This window comes from Zalophus californianus, chromosome 10 (genome assembly GCF_009762305.2).
Source record: "Zalophus californianus isolate mZalCal1 chromosome 10, mZalCal1.pri.v2, whole genome shotgun sequence".
Taxonomy (NCBI): Eukaryota; Metazoa; Chordata; class Mammalia; order Carnivora; family Otariidae; genus Zalophus; species Zalophus californianus.
This window is the reverse complement of record NC_045604.1, coordinates 35,999,724-36,020,873: the sequence shown is the minus strand read 5'-3', so window position 1 is coordinate 36,020,873 and position 21,150 is coordinate 35,999,724. Positions and strand designations below refer to the sequence as shown.

Genomic DNA, 21,150 nt, shown 5'->3' with positions numbered 1-21,150 from the left:
GCTAAGCAAACAAGGATGATTATGGCAAAGTACTTTTTCTCTGCTCACAAAAAATTCAAATCAAAATAAAGCCAATGAAAAAGAATATTTACCTTAATTCTGGTTTAAAAGGACTGTATAATGGTGGATCTAATTAGTTAGAATCATCATTTAACTGTATCAGTATAATGAGGCCACAGTAATATAAAATAAATATATTGATTAAATAGAGAGGTAGAAAATATAGTGATTAAAAACAGGGTATCTAGAATCATACTACCTGGCTGAATCCAGGGCCCAAAGTAAAATGGGGACGGGGTGCCTGTGTGGCTCAGTTGGTTAAGCATCTGACTCTTGATTTTGCTTCAAGTCATGATCTCAGGGTCCTGGGATCAAGCCCCACCTTGGGCACCACGCGCAGCGCAGAATCTGCTTGAGATTCTCTCTCCCTCTCCCCCTACCACTCCCCCCAATTTGTGCACTCACTCTCTCTATAAAATAAATTAAAAAATAAAATCTTTTAAGAAAGGTAAAATGGGGATGATATAACTAACTTACAGAGATGTTGTAAAGATTAAATGTATAATGTACATGAAAGGATCTTACCATACTTACTGGCAACCACAAAGATTTGCATGAGAATGTTCATAGCAGCAATGTTTGTAATAGTCAAGAACTAGAAATGTGCTAATGGTCACCCATGGATGAATGGATAGGGAATACATGGTATATTTATACAATGAAACACAATTCAGTAATAAAAAGGAACTACAAATGCTATTCTACTATTTTAATCTTAATTTTTTTAAACAGCTTGGAGGTATAACTGATATATAAAAAACTGCATATATTAATGGATACAATTTGGTGAGTTTGGACATATGTATACATCACGAAACCATCACCATTAGCAAGGTAATAAACATATCCACCACCTCGGAAAGTTTCCTTTTGCCCCCACCCCTTCCCCTTTTTGTGGTTAAGACCATAACAGGAGATCTTAAAGAAATTTTTATTAAGAGGGTAGATCTCATCCAAATGCTATTCTAAACCAAAGATCAGAAGATGAGAAATTGTGTTTCATTTGGTAGAAATCCCTTCTTGTTTATTAATGTAACTTCACTACTATACTTCAGAGATGTGAAATGGCCAGAGGAAGCTTTTTTCAAAGGCTTCACCTCAGAGGGAAGAGTATTCCTTCAAAAATGCTTGGAGCATTCTTCTGTTTTTAAAGTATATTTTATCTGAATAAAAAAAAGAAAAAAAAAAACCCACACAGACAGAATGTGTCCTCCCTTAAAGTATACTAAGCTTATAAATTTTAAAATGTGTTAATTTGAAATGTAAGGTTCTGAAGTAAATGAACTTCAAATTAACTGCATTCAAAGCATCTCATATATTTTTTATAGAAATCTAATTAATTTCGGAAAAGCATTTACTTTGTATTTAGCCCTATTCTGAATAAACAGATCTTCGTTTGACAAGGTTTTATAATACATTAGGAAAATATTTTGTAGACTAATTTACACTGATGAAATTAACTTCTACAATTTTTATTGTTTTAGAAGCTTTCAGCTGAATGTGTGTAGCACTGAATGCTATTATTTTAAAATCTAAATACATAAAAATTATAAATATTCAATAAGAAGATGCACTATTAATAAGAGAAAATCACTTTCAAGAAATTCCAAGGAAGGGAAAAACTTTTAAGGTACTTTTATCCTTCCTCAGAATAATCATGTCTGAAGAGCAAGATATCTTTAATATCAACCCTATTAGATCTAGAAAGAGTAAATCTATCATATTTGATAGAAGCAGCACCCTGGTAAGTTTTTAAAACTGAAACAAAAGAATCCTAAGGCCTTGATTCACTAAAAGACCATCTCAAGCAACAGATTTCCAAAAACGATAGAGGCCAGCAATGGCTTAAATGGGGAAAAAATTGAGGTACACTTTCTAAAGGATCTAAAAAAAATTATTTATCCTTACAGAATTTATCCTTACAAAGATTCATACAGTAAAACACAAAGACTGCTACAAATATTTCTGTATTAGTTAGCAACAGGAACCAACTAGAGCTACCATAAGCCAAAGAAAATAAATGTATAAGAAAATGCAAGGATATATGGAACATGATCCTAGAAATCATTGTGAAACTAAGCCTTATGAAAGGCATTAACCAGGACCCTTCCGGGGACCCAAAAGTAGAAGTTCGTGTACTTCCTCTTTAGAACATTGCATCAACAAGCACAGCAGCGAGGGTAAGGTGGTGAAATACAGACAAAACTGCTGGGGGTCCAGCCCTAGAACTTCGAGATCGTTCCCAGAGGAGGGAGAAGTGCTTTAAACCGAGAAGCCAAAACAAAAAGAGTGTAAGATTTCTTTTTTTAAAAAAAACATACTACATGTCCACATTCCTGAAATTTACCTTGTCAATATTATCCTAACAAATGATCTGGAATAGTCAGATCTCATTGCAGTGTAATGTATAATAAACAAGTTATAACTAAAAGAGTCCCTGGTTTTAAATACCATCTGTAGACAGTAATGATTCCCCAAATCATATTTCTAGGTTGGACATTTTCCCTAAGTAATCAGACTCATCCAGTGAACTACCCGTGTGTTACGTTAAGTGGATATCCCCAAGTTGTCTGAACGTGTCCACAAAATCGTTATTCCTGTCCTACTCCTGCTCATACTATTCTCATTTATCATACAAAGCCCCAGGAATCTATCCTAGATTTCTCACTTTCTGTTACCCCCATACCGAACCCCCAAACTTGTTGATGCTCCTTCCAAAATATGTCTCAAATCTCCCTACTTCTATCCCCAATGCTACTCCTGCAGTTGAGAAAAGTATGATGTGCCGCTTGGATTACAGTAACAGCATCTTCCTATCAACACAACTTCCCCTTTTGAAAAAAAAAAAATCAAACATCTCTTTGGTTAGGGTAACAACACATAGTCTCCTCTGTTTCACTGTGCTTTTGGTTTTTAGAGAGTATGTATCCAAATTTAATTTCCTAATATTTATGTAAAATAAGGTTTGTCTGAAAAGTTGCTTCCATCCTTCTCTTGCAGATAACTATTTTTAGAAGTTCTTGTTTTCCCTTCCATTGTTTTTAAATATAAGCAAATACAAACCTATTTCCCCTTTCTTAGATAAAACATAATATAGTGCACAAAATTTTCTGCACCTTGTCTTTTTTTTTTCACTTAATATAAGCTGGACATCTCTCAATAGAAGAGTAAATGTTAAGCCCTCATATACTGGCATACCAGCCCCCACCGCCACACAAACACACCCCACAAACACACACTCTTCCTCTAGGAAATAATTTTTTGGTAAATTACAGGGCTTCACCTATTTCACCAATTATCAAACCATAATCAGTGATCAGCTTAGGGCTGACATTCAGCCATATGGTACCAGTATAATTTTTGTTTCCTCATTTAGAAACTTCTTTGAGGCTGGTTGGTGCCTAAGCAAGGAGCCACCACAAGTCCCACCTCCTGGACACTGCAAGGACTCAAGAGGGTTGACTGAAGGCCTCCTATCTGGCTCCTTCCAGAGCCCTGGGTAAAGGCTGCCCTAGCATGCACCAGTGTTCAGGCCCTATCCTTACCTGTGCCCACACACACCACAGAAGGAGACAGCCTTGGCAGCCCAGCAGACAAATGCTCCATGTCCATCTGGTCTACCCAGGCTGTAGCTACCTGCTGCCTACCTACATCCCCTCATGTTGCTCCTTCTAGTAACCGCAGCCTCTATAGGACTGACTCTGAAAGATCTAAGGACTACAGAGGAGTGGGTGGTAATGGAAGTCACCAAAGGCACTGTCTTGGAGCCATACTGCAAGCACTCCCATAACAGCATGGACTTCATGATTTGAGATGTGGAAAATGCCCTGGACAGGGAACCCCTGTCCAGAGTTTCACAAACTCACTGAATGACCAGCTAATGTCAACATAGTATTATCAATAAAAATGACAGCTAACCTTATCCGTCATTTGTTCAGTGAATGGCACTGTTATAAATAAATATTACCTTATTTTGGTGTTATATTTATTATCATCATGTCCATTTACCAGATAAGAAAACATTAGCACAGAGTCAGGAATCAAACCTAGGCACTCAACAACAGAGCCCAGGTTCACCACTTTTTTTTCTTTCTCTTTCTCTCATCTATCCTGAAGATTAAGTCTAAACTTATTAAATATGACATTCCAATAAATTATTTTTTTTGCATTTGATGTTACTAGAGATAGTGAATATATAAAAACAACTGTCAGTGTGACAGGCTAGAAAACATTTTCATGTAATTGTTCAGTTCAGCAGGAGCTGATAAAGGATTCTCTACTGTAAACAATATCATTACTATTTGAGAAAGTTTCTAGTTATTGTCACTACAAGTCAACTAATGACTACAAATTGAATGGAAAAATAACTGGATGAGTTTGAAATAGTTCCCAGCGTCAAATCATGGCTCAGAGAAGCATATCATTTAGCTAACAGTAGCAGCAAACCAAAGATCACAGCAATGATTTCTAAAAATAATTAAACGATTTTGAAATCACTAGAATAATTTGATAGTTTTTCCTATAGCTCATACCCTTTGGTAACTAGTTTTATTATAAATAAACTTTAATGCTTTGGTAACTAGTTTTATTATAAATAAACTTTAATGCAGTGAGAGAATAAATATATCCAATTTATTTACTCTTTATTCATATGTTAGTTTATATTAACCAGTTAAATATTTTTAGTATCACCTGAGTCCATATAATGCCCTCACAAATGTACAGCACCTGGAATTATTTACAGAATATAAAACGCAACATGTACAAATCACATCCAGACCTCTTATTAAAAACAGAAGCACAACTGAGGGTTCTAGAGGGGAGGGGGGTGGGGGATGGGTTAGCCCGGTGATGGGTATTAAGGAGGGCACATATTGCAGGGAGCCCTGGGTGTTACACACAAACAATGAATCATGGAACACTACATCAAAAGTAATGATGTACTTTATGGTGACTAACATAATAAAAATAACTAACTAAATAAATAAAAACAGAAGCACAGAATGAAAAGAACTCCTTTGACCGTGACATTCAAGTCAGAATCTTGAATCAGAAAACAGAAAATGCCAGAGAACATGGTAGAAAAGAAGTCGTTTTAAGATATTAAGAACAACCTTATCCATAGGAAAAATCAGAAACAGACTAAATATCAGTAACTAAAACTGCTGAATAAGCATGGCACACCCATGTAATAATATATTGTACAATTTGTATACGTGATGTTGTTAAGTATTTATGTTGGCAAGAAAAGATGTATTTTTGAGTGGAACAAAAGCAGATCACAATACTGTGTAAGAAACCCATTTTAATTTAAAAAATATTAATGCAAATAAAAATGTCCATAAAAGGATACAACAAAATAGAAGCAATGGTATTCTCATGATGGGAATATGAGTAATTATTCTTTTTGTCATCGGTAATTTCTGATTTTTCTATAATGAATATACCTTACATATTAAAAACAGCAATAAAGAATTTATTTAGGGAGCATGGGTGGCTCAGTCAGTTAAGCGTCTGCCTTCAGCTCAGGTCATGATCCGAGGATCCGAGGATCGAGTCCCACATCAGGCTCCCTGCTCACTGGGGAGCCTGCTTCTCTCTCTACCCCTCCCCCATGCTCATGCTTGTTCTCTCTCTCTCTCAAAAATAAATAAATAAAAATACTTAAAAAAAAAAGAATTGATTTAGGTGTAAAAGTTACATAAAAAGACAGATTTTCTCACAGGACATCATCCAAGGTATTTCAGTGGAGAGGTTCAGTGCATTAGCTCTGAGGACCGAGGACTGGTACTTGAATCCTGGCTCTCTCGCAAACTTGCTATATAATCCTAGACAAGTTACTTACCCTTACTGTGCTTCAGTGTCCTCTCTGGAAAATATGGACACCAACAAAACCTGTGTCTTAGGGTAATTGTGAAGGTTAAAAGACTTAATTTATATAAAGTGCTTAGAATAGTGTTTATAATCATTATATTACAGCTTATGTTATTTATGGAACTGTAATTAACCTGTTATCAATGTACTCAAAATATAGATTTTCAAACTTCAAAAATATTTTAATCCATCATCTTGAAAAAGCTATTCATTAAAAAATTTTTAAAAGATTATAAAAATTTATAAATACTTTCCTCTAGATTGCTGATGCTTAAGTTTGTACTTAAAGCATTTCCGGAGTTACCAGTGACCAAATTCCCTTACTATGTTTTTCCCCTAACTACTACAACAAGGCACAATGAATAAAAGATTGTGTAAACTGTAAAAGGCAAAGGACTTCATAACTATCTAGACCTTAAATAACTACCGTACGAATTCTCAAAATCTATTTAAATTATCTTAGTTCCAGTTGATGGCATTACTGAAAACCTCAAAGACTTAAATATAACCAAATTTTCTAAGAAAATATTTATCTTTTTGAGTACATATCAAGCAAAAGGAAAAAGATATGCCAAGGCATCAAAATACCTCTCAGCTTATGAAGGTAATTTTTGACTCATTCATCAGAGATTTTAATGTAATTTATTTTCTCAGAGGAAGGAAGTCTCTACTTCATTGGTAAGCTTGAACTTACAGTGAATACAGATATTCTCATCACTGCTTCAGGTAATAAGATTACTGTCAGTCCATTTGTGACTCTATGTCATGCTCCCCAAATATATCTGAGACTGAGCTCCTATGGGCTTTGCTAACAGAAACCTGTAGAGAATGTGTCAGGTCTCCATAATTGCCAGATTGCTGTTAGCATTATTCCTCTACTTGGCAGCCATGCCTCTTCCCCCTAGCAAGGGACACAGCCTGCATTCAATTTATAGTGCATCTCTTATCTATTCACTTGGTTACTGAATAGTCCTCTTTTAAAAATTTATTTTTAATTGAAGTATAGTTGATATATTTTATACACATACACATTTTTTTTAAGAGAGAGTGAGAGCATGACATGAGCGGGGTGAGAGAGGGGCAGAGGGAGACGGAGAAAGAGAATCCTAAGCAGGCTCCACGCTCAGTGCAGAGCCCTGTGTGGGGCTGATCTTATGACCCTGAGATCATGACCTGAGCCAAAATCAAGAGTCGGATGCTCAACCAACTGAGCCACCCAGACACCCCAGTGTACAATATTGTATTAAGTTTCAGGTGTACAACATAGTGAGTCAACAAGTATATTCATTACAAAATGCTTACCACAGTAACTATGGTTATCATGTGTCACCATACAAAGTTATTACATTATTGACTATATTCCCTATGCTGTACTTTTCATCCCCGTGACTTATTTATTTTATAACTGGAAGTCTGTACTTAATCCCCTTCACCTATTTCATCCATCCCCCTACCCCACTCCCATTTGGTAATCATTAGTTTGTTTTTTATATTTATGAATCTGTTTTTCTTTTTTGTTGTGGTCTGTTTTCTGTTTGTCTGAATAATTTTTTTAATGCATTGACCTCTCTGGTTACAATCACCTATGGCTTCAGTTTTGCCATTCATGAATTTTATGATCTTATTAAAATCACATGCCTCTGGGTTTCAGTTTTATATTCAATCAAAGATATCTTTAATTAACTCTCATTTAGTTTCTATCATTCTAGCTACCTACTACAAGTATCTGAACAAAAAAAGAAATGTGAAGGATCAATACAGATTCACCATGGAAAACACAGAAATTCTATGAATTCATTTTAAGATTAGAAATGTACCAACACAGGTGCTCAGGGCCCTGTGTGTAGTTGTACAGTTTGTGCACTGCGAAAAGTTACCTGAGGGTTTGCCAAATCTTACAACTGGAGAAAGGGATGCCTTTTCTTCTTATATAGGTTCTATCTGCTCATGACGCAGCGTCTGCTCAAAGGTGACACCTTTTTCTAACTTGTCCACACAGCAGACTGGACCTTTACCTGAACTGCACAAAGACATCTCACCTTATAGGTCACAGGTAGCCTGCAAAGATTCTACTCTATGGTGAGTAACTGATCTCATCACATAAAAAGATCTCCAGAACACAAGATGCAGAAGTCTTTAAGATTAATTTCTCTTCAAACTGGCCATATATATCATACACAAATTCTTCAGAGAAAGAAGTAACAAAACATAAACAAAAGCCTGAAATCAAAGAAAAAGTTTACCAAGAATCTGAACAAACCAACCTTTCACTGTTCTAAGACACTAAACATTTTTGTGACAAAGGCATCTGGAAAATACAGAATTTTTTTGTACTTGCCTTCGTCACAAATTGTGAAAATTAATAATCTTTATAAAGCAGTTAAAATGCACTTAAAGTATACATAATACATATATGCATATGTATTACATAATTTATTTTAGTATACATAATTTATTTAAAAAGTATAAATAATTATTCTTAAGCATTAAATTATTTTAGAAGTAACATTTAAATAAAATGTACAAGTCAATATGTTTTAATGCCCCTAATCTTAAGATAACATCAAAATTAATAGCATGAAGCTTGTGAAGTAGCCATAAGAAAGAGAATTACAGGTGTGTGTATATGTCTGGGCCACATAACCCTAAGAAATAAGTGGTGCTGGAAATTATCTTACATAGCATTTTCAATTAACTCACCCTGAAATAACAACATATGATTTTAGTTATATAGCTATGTCACAATATGTAAATATAGCTTGGTAATCCCTATGGTGAACTAAGAATGGAAAGCTATAAGCAACAGACATTCTAATAATTTTACACTAAATTTGTTCTTTATATATAAAATCATCTTTAATAGGCTTCTCCTATCTAATATAGAAATGGAAAGTTCTAATTAGCATGAATGGAATTTCAGAGGTTCTATCTTACCAAATGCAAAATATCTGCAGCCTACTACTTAACTCTGAAACCTTTTAAAAATAAAATAGGATTATCAGAAAATGCCTTTAATTTTAAGAACAACACAGTAAAAATAAAATTAAAACTGTGAACAAAGGAAATTGGATATATTATTTTAATGTTTATTTTTCCTGGAAAAATTTCTTATAGATATCATTCCCTTTTGTAATTCAAAAAAATGGAAGATTAATATGGCCACCTAGAGGAGAAAATATGATAACAAATATGCCATCACATTTTCTTACTTTTTCTAGAGTATCTGTATTTCAGATTTATATATATAAACTGTTCTAAAGGACTCAACTGAAGAGGTTAATCACGTATGAAAGAGGCCTTGGTTGGACACCAAAGTAGTAGTGATGATCCAACAGAAGCTAAAACCATATTAGTTTTGGAGTGGACCTGACAAATAGAGTTTTTATAACTTACTGTGTGACCTTAGGTTAAAAATTACCTACCTGATCTAAAATCTCTTCTCACTTCTGTAAAATCGGGATAATCTTACCTACCACAATGATCTGCAGTGAAAATTAAATAGTACTGGTGTGTACAGAAAGTGACAGTCAGGTACACAGTAGGAGCTCAATATGGTGGTTCTTACCACCTGGTCAGAGTCTGTCCTATTCTCTCTGAGACTATCCAGGCCCTCCCTGACCCTCCCTAATCTTACAGATACTTCCAGTACTGGAAGAACTTTGGCTGTTCCAAAGCTTCTCTACTAGAGTTATTCAGTGTTGAGAAATGAACTAATGGTTCCTTACCAGCACTAATGAGGTAACAGATTGTCATGTAAAAAATGGACATTTATTTTTTCCCTCGGGTGCCTGGGTGGCTCAGTTGGTTAAGCGACTGCCTTCGGCTCAGGTCATGATCCTGGAGTCCCGGGATCGAGTCCCGCATCAGGCTCCCTGCTCAGCAGGGAGTCTGCTTCTCCCTCTGACCCTCTTCCCTCTCGTGCTCTCTATCTCTCATTCTCTCTCTCTCAAATAAATAAATAAAATCTTTAAAAAAAAAAAAAGAATATTTTTCCCTCTACCTTGTAATTCCCTTTAGTTACCTCAACCTACACCTCAGTTAACTGTGATCCCTATAAACTTGCAGAATAATATGCAGAATAAAAGGTCAGAGCAGTAGAGAAACATAACCTACTATGTCTATCCCTTTACTTGTTCCTCAGGAAAATGAACCAAATTCTACCAAGAGAACTACACTCAGCAGTCCTCTTAGGTGACCAGCCACCAAGTATTTCTGCTGCCTTAGCTACTCAGAGGAATGACCACCTGGTGGAGACGCAAATGTGTATTTGAACCAAATCCCTTTCCTTCCCAAATATATGCCAGAAGAGGGTTACCACTGCTGGGTTGGAGGGAGAAGGTGAACACCATGGTTCTTCTGTAACTTTCTGAGGGGGCATGTTAAGAATTTACTATCACTTGAAATTGCTTTTACTTAAGACTTTGTGTATATGTCTGAAATCTCCCCCTCCAATCGAATTCTCCTTTCTTCCCCCACTCCAGTGAATCTTATTTTGGGCTCCAAGCGACTTTGACTTTTCAATAAGCAATAACCTATGATACAAAACTATTCTCCTAGTCTACTGTTTTCTTACATTATCACTTGGTCATCTCTCCATCCTAAATCCCAATGACAGCATTTTAACAGTAAGGATATCTATCTCCACCCCAATGTTCCAGACATTTCTGATTCAGCATGATGGAAACTAAATTACCTCCTCCCACATAAACTTACTTCTCTAGTACTCTCTGAACTAATGAAAAATATTGATTCTTCACTCACTGCACATATTCAATCATTCAAGATATATTGAGATCATCCTTAAATCTACAAACTGTGTGTCCCCAAACTCACTGCAAATGAAGGTCTCATCACTGTTTATCCAACTGGTCCTTTCTACCTCCAATTCATTTTCCATTACAATAGTTAAATAATCTTTCTTAAATACATTTCTAAAAGTGCCACATTGTCCAGCTTAAAAATCTTCCAGGACTCTATATTTCCTATAAGATAATGAAGTCCTGAACATGGCATTCAAACCTATTACCCACTTAATCTCCAAACACAGATCCTAAGGCAGACATTAAAATACACTCTCATTTGCTTTCAAGATCCCATGGCTGTTGAAACAGATCTTACTTGAGTCCAGTTCACCTAGTCTGTGAAGACTACATTAGACTTCTCCATAACCCCACCTCCCCAACAACAACTGAGTCTCCTCCTTCTCTGAATGTCTACAGCACTTTGTTCATGAAACTAGTCAATGGTCTTCCTCCTCTAGTCTGTGGGCTCTTTGAAACAAGCTTGTTTTATTCATCTTTACATCCACAGTACATAGTATGGCACATAAAAAGCTTTTGACAAATGTTTATGAAATAAATCTAATTTCAGAATGCCTAAAGTCAATCTACCCTGGGTGTTTTATCAATTAATGTAGAGTAGAAATGGTAAGACAGTAGAGATGGGTCCCAAAGATATAGGTAAAATGAAATGAGAAGGTGACTCCAGGACATTGGCACCAGTTCCAGAGCTTTGGGCAGGAACAGAAGAGCCACGGAGCTTATGCTTCTCTCCTCACTGCTTTTCTCCCCGACTAGAGAGCCATGCTAGAATAACAGAACTGTGGGGAAGCAGTCAAGACAGCACAGAAGTGTAGGGAGTGAGGGGGAAGAAGCAGTGAGGAGGAAAAAATAAAAACCCTCAACTGAAGCTACAAAAAGGGAAGTGTCCTGGGTCACAGATGACAAACAGCCCATGCTCAGGACCGCTCGCTCTCATCACCAGCACTGTTTTCACCACCCGCGACCACAATGACCATTACTGGTGACTTACCCACAGGGGCCAGAACTATGCTACAAACCACCACATATACCATGGAATGTTCATGACAACCCTGTCAGGAAGGTATTATCCACATTTTAGAGACAATGAAACATACCTAAAAACCATTAGCTATACTGCCCGAAGTTTGTGGCTAATATGTTAAGTCGCAGAGCCAGAATGTAAACAAGGATCAGGTTCAAAACCCATTCTCTTGAGACTCTACTATTCACCTGCCAGGGGTGGACGGGGTGGATATATGCTGGGGACTGGCTTTACTGCTTCACGTCACTCAGTTCTCTTTGTAAGCATGGGCTTTCTTTTCTCTAGTACTAGAAAGGTATTTTTGAGGGTAGAGTCTGATATTTTTTATTTCTTCCCTACCATCTCATAATGAACTTTCTACATAGTAATTTGATTAATTTATTATAAATTGTGTACTAGTAGAAAGAAAAAGGAGGTACATCAGTCATTAGCTAGCATAAAGCCGAATTTAAAAAAGATGATTTAGCTCCTTTGACAACTCTATGTCCTGGAGTAAGACTTGATGTAATCAATAGTTATAGGCCCTTAAACACAAACCACAGCTACAAAAATGAAGGATAGCTTGTGTTTGATGTAATAAAAAATTGTCTAAGATATATTGCTCTCTTCTTCATAAATGAGTATAAAGATAATAATTACTAGGAGTACTCATACATTCTATCAAGCATGTGAGCAACCTACCTAAAATGTAGAAATAAATATGCTTCAATGAATGGCAATTAATTTCCCTTACAGAAAGATGTAAAAACATGTTAGAGTGGACATGTATCTTCTATATGAGTTTTAAGCCAATGTCAGTACATGAAGCAAAGATCAATTAGAGACAAAATAATCCTTGAAAATTCCTAAAGTCATCCTTACAGCAAAGTATAATACAGTACGAGCTCTCCATCCATCCTGGACACTTTTTCCCCCTACACAGAACAGATCACCATTTCTTCTGCTGTGCGCCGCATGAAGTATTTGGCTTCTGTTTAGGGGCCACAAAGGATGAAAAAGCATACATTTACACACTAGAATCAAGTTCAACACTGTTAAGAGACTTAGACTCTCTGTCAGTTCCTATACCAGGTATTTAGAGACCGATTCCATGTGAGAGAACAGCAGACTCCCATCTTCTACCTCATGCTTACACTGTGTAAAGAGAAGCAGAATTACTATGGTATTTAAATTATTTGGTGTTTTGCTTTTAGGTGTTTTAGGTTTTGGCTTCAGTCCAAAGATCTGAATTTTGATAAATTATATTCACAGAAATGTGACTCTCTTTATCTCTTGTTTATCGTGCAGCCACAGATGCCTAGAATTTTAGGTACAAATAATCTAATACTATAGTGTGTGATCTAAAAAAATAAGTAACCTCTACATCAAAAACTAATGATATAATGTATGGTGATTAACATAATAATAAAAAAATAAAGATCACACACACACACACACACACACACACACACACACACAGTAACCTGTGTTACCTTCATCTATGGATGCTTCGCTACTGTAGCCATCATACTCCGCAGACAGAGGACTGTATTTTTGTCTTGTTTCCCAAGCATAGTTCTTTTGTCTTGAATCTGCCAATGGTAGTCTGGAATTGTGGGTTCTGGACAAGGCCTCGTGATATTTACCCAGTGCTTCATCTTCACTTTCAGAGGATGAACCATGCTCATCTTTATCCATGTAGGAATTATCTATTTGGAATGACAGGGAGAACAAATCAAAATTTTAATAAAGTATGATGAATTTGATACACACACACATACACACACAAAGAGATATACGTCACATACATCCATATGCACATGAATATACATATACATAAAGTGAATTTCCAGCTTTAAATAACTATAATTTTTTCATTTAAGAAACCCGAAGCTTTAGATTTTCATATTTTTAATAGAAAAAAAGATCAATTTGTATATTTTAATCATAAAAAAATGTTAGTCGCAGGGATTTTCCAACCATGTTACAGACAAAGGAAATAACGGAATTTGCCACCTTACACAATTTTTTAAAGGATCAGTAGCACACAAAGAGACTTAGAAATATCACCGGTAGATACGGAGCTGATTCAAACTAGAATGTGACTAGAGACATTTTAGTTATCATGTGGGTCCAAATTTTCAAAAATGATAAGGCTTAGTTCTAGGAGAACAGAGAAATGGGCAGACATATTACTGGTGGAATTATCATTGGTACAACTCTTCTAGAGAGCAATTTGGCAATACATATCAAACTTTAAATCTGCACCATCTGTGATTCATTTCTAGGAATTTACCAATTCCATTTCCAAGAATTTGGCCTAAGAAAATAATTAACAGGTGAGCAAAGATATATATTTCCAACAATTCACTGCACTGTGTTAAATAGCAACAGAAAACAAAAATAAAATATAATCTAAAGGTCCATCACTGGGCCTTGGTTAAGTACGTTGTGATATATCTATGCAATGATACAGTATGCAGTCACTACAAATGAGGTGAACTCACAGGTACTCACAGGGAAGAATAACTACAACATCATGTTAAGAGAAAAGAGAAGGTTATGAAACAAGGCATACCTATGTTCTTATTTAAACACACACACACACGCAGTGTATGTTCATATACACATACAAAAATATGTGGAAGGATGCACTTATTTTCTGTGAAAGGGAGAATTACTAAGAAAATTTTACCTAAGTATAACTAAATTTCAAATAAAATTTTTAGGACATATAAAACTTGCATTATTCTTAAAATAACAGCAAACTAGTATAATAATAACTAGTTGTTACCATTTTTTTAAAGTAAAAATTTTGAAACTGCACTATGTTGAGGTTCATTTAACCTAAGATGAGCCTTCTCAGAAAATAAAACAACTCTGGAAAGATAAAGAGACCACAGCAGGTAGAATTTATTAGGTCAGTCGAGATATTTTTCTCTTTATAAACATTTGAGATCATCTGCACGAAAGGAATCAAGGTTTGCAATTCAGGAGGGGAGACACAGAAAAAGTAATTTAAAAATATGGTAGAGGAATGGTACATTTAGAGTCAGAAGGGAGGGAGCTTGGATGTCACTAGTCTAAGTCCTCCCTTTTAATTCAGTAAAAGAAAGCCATGAAAGGGTAAAACTATGACCTGTGTCATATTCTGCACATCCTAATACGTAGTCACTAGCCACATGCAGCTATTTGGTTGAAAATAAAATAATTTATGAAAGTTCTTTTGAAAATCTCCTTTTCCTTACCTCCCCCAACTGCCAAGTATATAATCAGTCACCCCCGGGGCAGCAGCTCTTTCTGCACACGGGTCCTGTCCCCATGCTTTAATAAAACCACTTTTTTGCACCAATAAATAATAAATAAATAAATAAATAAATAAAGTGCTCGATATGTGCGTGTGGCTAGTGGTTACTACATGGAGCTTTTCCATCATTGCAGAAAGTCCTGTTAGATGGTGCTGAGGTGATAGCAGATCTGGTCTAGAACCTGGGCCTTCTGACACCCAGTTGAGAGCTTTAGCATTTTGTGGGCTACCGTGGCGGTGGTCTCTAAGGCAGCAGGAGAGCTCTGAGAAATTCTGCCATCATACTTCACCTTATTACAAAATATTACCTACAACAGTCCTGCATTCAGAAATATAGAAGGAACCTCTTCCTTCTCTTTCTAAATCCTATAAGGTCTATGAACGAACCATTAGAACACAGGTACTAGTAATACTGATAAAACTATTAACTAATAATATCAGAGTTCAGCTACAGGAAGAAGTAATCTACGGGTCAAATGATTTTCAAATGATTTTTAGAACAAAGTATGTTTACATTTAGTACTGGCTATAATCTAGAATACCTGAGAGCTACTTGGGTTTTCTAGCAACCAGCATGATTCTGAATGAAAACAAATCAAAACAAAATTAACTCTATGCTGCTATGTGTGTAGCTTTTATTACTACTGTCTATTCTGTTATTTTCTGAATAACATAAGTATTCTATTTTGTTTATTTTTGCTACTTCAAATAATAAGGCTAACAAAACTAAACCATGGCTACCCAAAACTACTGATTTTGATAATTAAAAAACTGCTAGCAGAACAGACTCCAAAATGGACATATTTCCAAAAACTGGCTTTCCTTTTTAATTAATCTATCCATCCTGGATCAGCCTCTATGATATCACTTAAAAATCATTCATATAGTTGATAAATAGCAGATCCTGATTATGTATGAATTCATGAAGAACTGAAAGTCTTCCTCATTTCTACTGCCACTCAGATTTTTATTTTTATGAGAATCTAAATTCATAGAAAAATGTCAGATATATATATATATATATATATATATATATACACACACATATATTTTTTTTAATAAAAGCCAGTGTACTTTTGGTCTTGTGATCAGATCAGCAACAAATGGAAATGACTAAGGGATTAACAGAAGTAACTACTAGCCATACAAAGCAATTCTGCAACCAACCCAAATAACTGTCGGCTCACTGTTTTGAAAATTGTCACAAATACTGTAGTTAAAAACTATAAATGATTAGTTGGAATCTTAATTCTACAAAGAGAACTCATAAAAAATAATAGATTGTTCACATATACTCATTGTAAACACAGAACTCATATAAAATTCTTGATATGTGGCTAAATGAATAGGCACATATCCTGATCCACATGTTATTCAATAAAATAAAATCTAGGGGCACCTGGGTGGCTCAGTGAGTTCAGCATCTGACTCTTGATTTCAGTTCAGTTCAGATCATGATCTCAGGGTCAGGGGATGGAGCCCCTCATCGGGCTCCAAGCTCAGCACGGAGTCTGCTTGGCCCTCTCCCTCTGCTCCTCCCCCTGCTCACGCTCTCACACTCTCTCTCAGGTGAATAAATAAAATTTTTAAAAATAAATAAAATAAAAAAACTCTATTGCTCTAAAGGAAAAATATAAAACACTTGATACAAATTCTTATTGGGATAGACTCGAAGGGCAACATAGTATAAAGGTCTCAGGAGTTAGTTACAAAAATATAAAATTTCAAAATTCAACTTTAGCACACTAAATACACTCCAACTAGAGAATGCACACTACTTAAAACTATGGAGTCTCTGGTTGTCTAATAAACAATCATTAAGAAAAATCAGCCAAATAATGCGGGGACCAGGGACAATATTTAACTTAGCAGTGTACAAAGAACATGAATGCTTTCAAAATGATGGTCAGAAAAAAAAAAAAATGAATGACCTTAAAATTGTCTCCCAGTAAGAGGATTCAAGAAAATCTTAAATTAGACACATAGACATGTGTAGGAAAGTTTGGAAATTTGGATGTTTTCTTAATTTAAAAAATCAAGAGAAAAGTTTAGCACTCAAACCCACAGTAGGAGACCTCACCTTTTTCTGGTATTATCTTAGAATATTTTTCATCTTTACTCTTTGCTGTTCCTTTGTGGGCAGAAATGGCTTCAGTTTTCTTTGTTCGTATGTCTCCTTTCACTTTGTAGGACGTTGTTGGATTTTTCTGTTCTTTGATTTTTCCGTGTAACTTATCTTTAGAATCAGCTGTTGGTGCTGGATCTATGTCTTCTTTCATAATGGGTTCCTGTATCACATGTCTGTTGCTTGCCAAAATATCTTTTGGAGAACACTCATTTCCTGACCACTCATTCCCTTTGGATCCTTTACTTTTAATATGTTTTTCAGCTTTCTTTAAATGATTTTCTTCCATTTCTTGGCATCTTACCTCCTTTAAATCATTCTTACCATCATCGGGCATTCCTAATCCAACTTTTTTACATCTGTCAGTATGTTCAAGTTCTTGACAAGCAGATCCAGCCCTTGCACTCTGCTTGATAAATGATATCTCACCCTCACTCAGGTGAGCCTTCAAAGAATCACCACCAGCATTACTGCTTTCTTGATATTTTGATAGAGTCCGTTGCCTATCATTAATATGTCTGAATACTCTTTCTTCGTTCATTCTGTGATCTTGCTTTTGTGAAACTGAAGTATTGTAACAACTGATTCGATTTGCTCTGTGCTCTAAACTGGACTGTGTTTTCTGACAAGTAGTGTCTCTGGAGACTTCTGGTGACATGGCATTTGCTTGTTTAGAAGCATCTACTACAGCTTCTGCTACTGCTGAGCTTTCTTCTTCTGGGCGAAAGCCATTTATCATACTTGTTACCTGTTCAGCAACTGAGTCAGTTAAAGCATAGCTGACTTCCCCAACAGCAGTGGTTAAATCTTCTACAGCATTACTGATTGTGTCCACCAGAGAAGACACTGAAGGCAGATTCTGCTGGAAAGTTTTGAAAAATGCCATTTTCTAATTCCTCATTCCTAACAGATGCAATAATGGAATTTCCTCTTCTCAAAGTATCAACCACTTAGGAACTTGAATTTAAAATGTACTTAAATATTGTTACTCATGAGCTCGGTATCATTATTTTGCACTGTGGCTTTTAATCTTTCTGTAAATGCATTATGCATTGAAAGAAATACGTTGAAGCAAAGACTCTTCCAAAAGAAAAAAAAAATCAAACCTCTTGGTTTAAATGTAATGACATTTTTTCCCACTCCATAGCTATCATAACAGCAGCAACACAATATTTTCCCCTCAAATACTATGGGTTTTTTTATTCTATACCTGCAAGAAGAAGTATAAAAAGGATTTTTATTATGGACTTGTGGTTTATTTACTAATAGTCTATGTAGGGGAACTACCCTATATTATTAACAAACTACCAATATCATTTCAAATTAAGACACCTACTAAGGGGAAAATAAGCAATTTGCACAGAGGTCAGGATAGAAAAAAGAGTAGAGGGTGAACACCTGCAGAGTGCCTACTAGATGCAAGGCATTGTGATTTACAAGTTTTATCATACCCGATCTCACAATAACTCTAGGAGGTAAACGTTATTATTCCTATTTAATAAGTGGAAAAAAAAAAAGCTCAGAAAAAGTAAGAATGTTCCCAAAACCTTTCCAAAGGATCCTCAAGGTCAAAACTATTTTTATAGTAACAGTGAGGGGATATTTAACTTTTTCACTTTCATTTGCTCATAAATGAACACTGGAGTTTTCCAGAGGCTACATGGTAGATTGAATGCAGAAGCAGACATGAGAATAACAGCTGGTTCTTCTTTGCCAGTTATTAAAGGGATTTGCAAAAAATATAAAACAATGGCACTTTTCTCACCATTTTTTGGGGGGGTAAAAAATATATAGTTTTTTAAGTTAAAAAATGTTACTTATATTTAACATCTATGTAATGGGCTTATTGGGTTTTTTGTGGGTTTTTTTTTCATTCTAAGTTCTTATTTAAATTCTAGTTAGTTAACATATAGGGTATTACTGGTTTCAGGAGCAGAATTTTAGTGATTCATCATTTACAAATAATACCCAGTGCTCATCACAACAAGTTATTGGGTTTTTTTTTTAAACAAATAAGTTGATAAGAATATTTTTAAATTCTCTCAGTTTTAACTTCTAATATGGTACATATCAAAAGATACAACTCACGTAAACAAAAGCTCTTTGGGGTCTTCAATAATTTTTAAGAGTGTAAAGGTAGTCATTAGACCAGAGAAAAACCAGAAATGCTGAACCAGGGGATTCCTGGCGGCTGCCCAGAGAGATATCTTTAACCAGTTCAACTCTACACAAATGATCAAGAAGCAAGACTGAAGTATGAGAAACGTTAAACTTAAATCAAACTCACGAAAGTACTACACTTTCCTGATGCAGAAGTCACAGATGTAATTCAATAACCAATAGATTTTTATAAACAATAATGCTATCACTTTTTAAGTTACCAAGGGTAAGAGAAAAACATCTCTCCAACACAGTACACAGACAAGAGCAAGGTTTTTCTGCTAATGCTCTGCAATACTGTTCTAAATTAACGCCTTGCTTTTATAATTCTCAACTCGCTTCTGCTATCATTTATACAAGCCAGTCTTTGGAAACAGCAAATAAAAAACTCTTATAATAATATAAAAAAAAAACCTCCACAGAATACTTTTCATGAAAGAAAGAACAAGATTACAGTCCTCATCTCTCCTGGTACGTAGTAGTAGTAAGTGATATAAAGTGGTATCATGCCTATGGTACCAAGGGAGGGAGAGCAACACTAATTTTTATAACCAGACTTTATCTATACACTAAGTTAATAGAGAAAACCACTTTCTCCAAACAATAAAATTATCCATCAGCTGAGAATTCAACAGCAGGTAAAGAAAAAGCGTGAATACTTTCAAAAAGCCTTCTATGGGAATAAGGGGGAAAAGCTCTCTAGAGAGTTATTTGGACAGTATGATTTAAGCTATATAGAGAAGAAAGATACTTCCTTCTTAAAGCATATCTACTCATATTACAGGCTCAGAAGCACACCTTATATATGAAAAATAAAAATGTCATTTTCTGATAGTATGCAATTCATCTCTATGCGATATGTTAGCAATTTGTGAACAGAAAGATAATAGAACATAATTTACTTAATAGACTTTTTTTTTTTACTCTCACAGAAAAGTGACTCAAATGTTAGTTTACAGTATGTCAAAACCAACCTCACCATATTATGTTTAAAAAAATAAAATAACAGAATGGTATAGATATAAAGAACAAATAAGAAAAGCAGTGATGATACTTACAAATTTTATCTTGTGAGTTCTTCCTTGTACTGTATCCTGAACCAAGATCTGGAAACCCGCCAACATTTTCAAAACAGAACTTCTTATTAATATAGAGAAAAAGGAGCAGCATCAAGATAATAAACACCCCAACAGCTGACAAAAATCCAACTGCCTCTGGAGAGACTAGAGAAAAAAAAGTCACATCTGTAAGCATTTATTCTCCTTTAAGCTACAAATAAGAAGGAAACCCCTACACATATGTTAGATTACTGCCTTAGTCGAATTATACTTTTTAATTGTCATAGTTTACATAGGTTTATAAGAAAAACAAACTACATAGTTTAATGAGCTGTTCACAATTCATTCAACAGTACTTATTCAAATCTAAAAGTGTCTGTATAAATTATGTTGGAGCAATCTTAAAAGACAAGAGTTCATAAAATAGGCAGTTACATATTTAGTCCATTTAAGAGTATTACAAAAATTTTAGCACAAGAATTAGAAAAAATTACTTCCCACACACAGATATCTTACTTAGCCAAATTTATAAGAACATTTATTATTATTCTTATCTCTAAAAGCTTCAATGGCCATTTTATTTAATAAACTCTGGACTTAACGTGGCATTCAAAGCTCCAGCCTCTCTCTTCGATATTACACTCTAATCACATGGTTCCACCCACTGCCTCTGAATTGGCTATATGCATTACCACACACCTTGTCTTTGTTCATCTTCTTCCCCTCACCTGGAATGACCAAGT

The 21,150-nt window shown here is 35.2% G+C and overlaps 1 protein-coding gene across 3 annotated transcripts in view; it reads right to left on the bottom strand.

Annotated features, from left to right (window-relative positions):
• The window catches only part of SYT14 (synaptotagmin 14), a 202,004-nt gene that overhangs the window by 115,409 nt on the left and 65,445 nt on the right, over positions 1-21,150 (bottom strand). For 2 of the 3 annotated variants that reach the window (XM_027612128.2, XM_027612129.2), the window contains exons 3-4: positions 20,408-20,572; positions 13,251-13,466 (exon numbers count right to left, since the gene is read on the bottom strand). In XM_027612128.2, the coding sequence (XP_027467929.1) occupies positions 13,251-13,466; positions 20,408-20,572 (381 nt within the window). Of the gene's footprint in view, positions 1-13,250; positions 13,467-17,144; positions 18,076-20,407; positions 20,573-21,150 lie in introns of those variants that run through there. The other variant, XM_027612126.2, reaches the window with a different exon arrangement.